Source organism: Arachis stenosperma, chromosome 2, assembly GCF_014773155.1.
Source record: "Arachis stenosperma cultivar V10309 chromosome 2, arast.V10309.gnm1.PFL2, whole genome shotgun sequence".
NCBI lineage: Eukaryota > Viridiplantae > Streptophyta > Magnoliopsida > Fabales > Fabaceae > Arachis > Arachis stenosperma.
Window position 1 is genome coordinate 15,221,878 of NC_080378.1, and position 5,233 is coordinate 15,227,110.

General features: G+C 31.4%; 1 protein-coding gene across 1 annotated transcript; it reads right to left on the reverse strand.

The window, feature by feature from the left end:
* Nucleotides 1–418: 418 nt before the first annotated feature.
* On the reverse strand, nt 419–4,931 carry LOC130962622 (cathecol O-methyltransferase 1-like). The gene is made up of 6 exons (XM_057888809.1): nt 4,828–4,931; nt 3,280–3,500; nt 1,822–1,902; nt 1,610–1,719; nt 661–903; nt 419–424 (listed from the first exon to the last, which is right to left on the reverse strand). Exons 1-6 carry the CDS (start codon nt 4,929–4,931, stop codon nt 419–421), a joined length of 765 nt encoding a protein of 254 aa, XP_057744792.1.
* Nucleotides 4,932–5,233: the final 302 nt, after the last annotated feature.

Below are 5,233 nucleotides of genomic sequence, written 5' to 3' on the forward strand. Positions count from 1 at the left end.
ATATGCAACCTATACAAGTGTTGTCTAATATTCAAAATATACATCTGATAGAAGGGTTGCCTTTTTGACAAAAATAAAAGTTGCTTTTGTAGTAAAACTACAAATAAAATAAAATAAAATAAAATTCACAATAGAATTTTTTGTCATACATGTATAATCATTTTAATTAATAAATAAATTTGTGTACAGTAGAAAAAAATTTAGAAAAAAGACAAAATAACTAATAATAAAGTTCTAATTAAAATAGATATTAAAAGGTTCAATTAATATTTCAAATACATATTTGTCAATAATTCTCAACAAAATAATAAAATTTTTGTTTGACAATAATTGTCATAACAAAATAGTAATTAATATTTGTCAAAAAGACGTCAATTTATTTGCATATTTTATATCCATGCTTGACTTGTCCTATATGCTAAATCTGCAAATAATACACAACAAAAAATGAACAACTTATCATTAAAAAATGAATGAATGGCAGAAGATAACGGAAACAAAAGTGAAGAAACTGAAATTGAAATAATAGTGCAAGGAGTTCTTGTCAAAACTAAAACTGAAAATAATTATAGGGTTCAATGTTTCTTAATTTTATTTTAGTTTCAACCAGTTTGTTAAACAAATAAATAACAAAATTGCACAGCCAAACTAGAAGCATACCAAACCGAAAAAGAAACCGTCTTTGCTTAGCTTCCCAAATTCTTTCTCTGTTCTATCCTTGCCTCCAGCATGAAGGAACATAGAATTGTCAACAATAGAGACAAGCTTAGAGGCATTGCTTGAATCTGGTTCTTCAGGCATGATCATCTCAAAGATAATCACTTTTCCATTCTCTTCAAGTGCTTTATAACAGTTTTTCAGCACTGTTACCCACTTCTCATCTGACCAATTATGACAAGCAGCCTGCCACAATTTTATCATTAGCATCGTGATTTATCATTGTATAAATTATAATTGAAATATAGTCAAACAAAATTATCACTTTTCATGAATATATAGCATTCTTATTTTTCTTGTTGAAATATAGTGTTAGTTATAATTCTTATCAGATATATTTCAATAGTTGATGAATATATAGCATTCTTATTTTTCTTGTTGAAAAATCTTGAAAACCAATTTTATTAGTTGAAAAATAATCAGTTCTCTAACTTGTTCACTAAACTTTAATAAGGGTTTCCACTGGCTCATTGAACATAAAAATAATCACCAGATCTTCTTTGACAAAGATTGCATGCAGTTCTGAAAAGGAAAACTTGTTTTGGTATTTTTACCTTGAAAATGGTAGCTAACTTATACTCTTATCCATTTTGCATATCATCATAGGAATATATGAACAAGTTATGAGGTATATAAAATAGCATAATCAAGTTTGAATATCAAATAGCAATGATCATTATGCTGACAACTGCATTTAAAACCTCATTGAAAGTCAAATTGCACTAACTGCTTTAATCCATCAGAAAGATAGATATAGTTGGGGCTGTAGTTATAAGTTGTCCAAAAAATACACTTGGAAGATTAAATTAGTTCACAACTCTCATAAATGTTACCGTAGCTTTACCAAATACTGATGACATTTGAGGGCCTTGGTGGTTCATGAAGAGCTTACAGTTTCAAAATTTATAGGATTCATTTCCTGCAGCTTATGAACATGGCCTCTAGTACCAGGATAAAAAACGCTTCCAATAAAGCTGTAAACTTCAGCAAAATCCGGCAAACCTGTAAATTTTAGTCAAGTTGAGCCGGTCACCCCTAGTTAAGTACCGATTTCAATATGATTACAAATGTAAAACAAAAATCTAACATAAATAAGATCATTACCAGGAATTACACAAGCTTGTTTTCCATGATTTGGCATCTCAGTAGCCGCCAGCATTCTAATCTCCCTTGATCCAATATCATCTGAATCAGTAATACAATAAGTGGTGAAAAATTCCAGTTAGTACTAAATTATAGACTATTAACATCAACCAAACAACAAAAACAACAGAGGGAGTAATATATGCATGCCTTCATTTCCATTAAGATTTGTGATGAGTTCATCCTGGCAGGGCATGAGTTCATCCAACAAAAACTTAATCATTCAAGTGCTATACTGGGCAAGCCAATCACATTTATCTGCTTGTTTTTTCTTTTTCAATGAAAGATTAGCTACTAGATATTAGAAGACAACTTTACCTACAGTTTAAGGAAGCTTGTTTACATTGTCCATCCTACAAGACTCAGCTCCCTCTAAAGAAAGAGCTCATGCCCAAGTATGGTTCACACTTCATAGGGATAATATCAATACTTCAACAACAAGTGTCCACAAAATAAAAGCTCCCATAGTATAGTTGTTTCAGTAGTGCAATTAGTACCACAGATTGATCTATATCTAGTATGTGAATAACATCATACTTTTTCTTTAATTTACAAATAAATGAAAATGACAATTTATTCAAATTAAGTCCTTGTCTAAAAAAAGGAAAAAAGAAAAAAAAAAGAAGAAACATGTAGAGCATAACAATAATGGTTTAAACCGCAAACTACTGAAACTATTGAAAAAACAATGTGAACTACGGCAACAATCTACAGCCAAAGAACAAGTAAAGTGCAGAATACTAATAAGAACCTGAAAGCAAAGGCTGTTTCTACTTTCCAGAAATGACTATGTCAATATCGAAAGTAAGTCATCAACTCTACAATCTAATTTTTAGCCAAATTTATTTTCTATATAACTCGTACATCAAATAACAATCAGAGGCATGCAAACAAATTCAAACAAGCACTTACAAAACCTATACTCACTGATTATAGCAGTAGAACTAACAAATATACATATAAAATTATTACAATAGTCAAAAGAGGCGAGTGACTTTGGATAAACAAAATTCAATTTCAAATGAAGGAGTACTAACTAATTGGCAACAAGTTTAAGCTATTCGAGCAATGCATAGATACCTCAAAGCCCTGGAATCAGAGCAACGCATGGCAAACCAATTGAACATCTAAATAAGAAACTAACTAATGAATGAACTCAAAAGGCAAAACCTAACCTTGCTTTTCAATGATGTTCCCGACTCTAACCTGGACAGCAAAACACACACATAAAAATTGTTATTTATTAACTTATATTAATATTCAATGATGAATAAAAAATACGAGTGAGGCGATTCACTGGATTGTAGACCATGGAACACTGAAGAAGAAAAAGTAGAAAACAAGTCTCTGAATAGTTTTGTTATTTCAACAATTCAACCAAATTAATTATGTAAAATCTAGAAGAAATTTTTGTCATGCCTGAGAGATCTATGCAAGCCTTCAAGGATGACAGCGCCTTCAAGGAAGAGATGCTTGAGGACCGCGGCAAGAGGCTTGAGAGGAAGAGGTGAACGACGGAGAGTTGTCGACTCGCCTGCGATGGACAGAGCACGGCACCACGGCGGAGCAAAGCAGAGGTTTCAGAACGGTGGAGTGGAGAAGAGATTTCAAAATGGCGGAGAAGAGCAGAAGTTTCAGAACTGCGCGGGTAGAAGAACACATCAGATTAGACTATAGCAGAACACGATGCGAGCAAAAGAATACGGCGCAAGCAGAGTAAAACATGGCACGAGCTTAAACAGTGATGAACACGTCGACGACGAGCAGAGAGGAATGCAGAACGCGCGTCAATGTCGTTAAAGGGGAAAATTGAGTTAGGGTTGGGATTTTGATTCTGAAATGGTATGGTTCGAGTTTTGTTTCTAAGTAATGGTAGCCAGGAATGTGATGAATCAATTATTGCTTGATGTATTTTGTGGTTCTTTTCTTGTTTTTGGTTGAGTTCAGGAGGAAAAGAGTAATTTTAAAAAAGAAATAAAATAAAAAATTTAGTGAAAAAACTTTAAGCAACGTTTAGAATGGGAAGTTTATTAAACATTTAAAGGCAACTCTTTAGAAAGTAAAATAGATAAATATTATAAATGTTGCCTATTTAATTTCTAAAGCAACGCTTTTTTACATGTATCTTAAATTAATCAAAGAGAACGTTTGCAGTATGTTAGTTAACAAAGAGTTGCAATAATTTTATTTCTTTGCAACAAATTTTAAATGTTGTTTTTTTATCATTTTAGACAACACTTTTTAAGAGTTATTTATATTATATGTTGCAATAGCTCAAAAATGTTGTAGTGGCAATTAACAATAATCAACTAATTAACTAAGAAAATAATTAACTTGGATAATAATAAACTTGAAAAATTAACAAAAATAAATAATAAGTCAATAATTAACTCAGATAATAAACAAGTTAATATTAACTCAGACAATTAACAACAATCAACTAATTAACTCAAAAAAATTAACTCAAACAACACCAGAATAGTAATTAGAATAATACAGTTAGGGATCTTACACTTGCAAAATAATAAATAGAAATTAAAATAATAAATAGAAATCAAAACAATAAACAGAAATCAGAATAATAAACACAGAATCATCAAAATAAAATTCAAAATCAAAATTATAAATAAAATTTCAAACATAGAATTATCAAAACATAATTTAAAAAATCCTAAATCAAAATAAAATTAAAAAATCCTAAATCTATTTGAAAAATAGTTAAAATTTTAATATAAACATCCTAATTGCAAATTTTCTAATACATAACAAATTAAAATTAGATAATTTAGGGTTTAGGGTTTAACTATTCAAAACTAATTGTTGAGTTATTTGGAGACCGTGACGGCGCAGAGAATTTTTCTAGTGTGGTGGCAACACAGACGGCAAAGTGGCAGCGACGACTAACCGGTAGGGTTGCATTAGGTTTTTTTTAAATTAAAAAATAATTGGAACAAGAAGAAGGACAACATATCTGAAGGGAGGAAGAAGGCAGCTCCGACGACACAAGCAACAGTGGCAAAAGCGACATAAACAGCGGCAATAGAGTGACCAACGCTATGCAAGAAGTTCATGCAGTCTTTGAACGCTATTGATGGTGGCTGATGTTGGTGGAGGGGCTGTCGGATGTGCTTTGTGGGGGAGAGAGAAAAAGAGAGAGAGAGAGAAAGAAAGTAGAAGGTTAGAGAGAGTAGTTCAGAAATGAAGGAAAGAGAATTCGCAATTCGAATTTAGGGCAAGATTACCATTTAATTTACCGGTAGATAAATTCAATGATAACGCTTTACGAATGACCAAAATACAACGTTCTACTAATTCGAATTATCAACGGATTTTTGTTAGTAAATCCGACGATAATGACCGCACCAATTTTTTT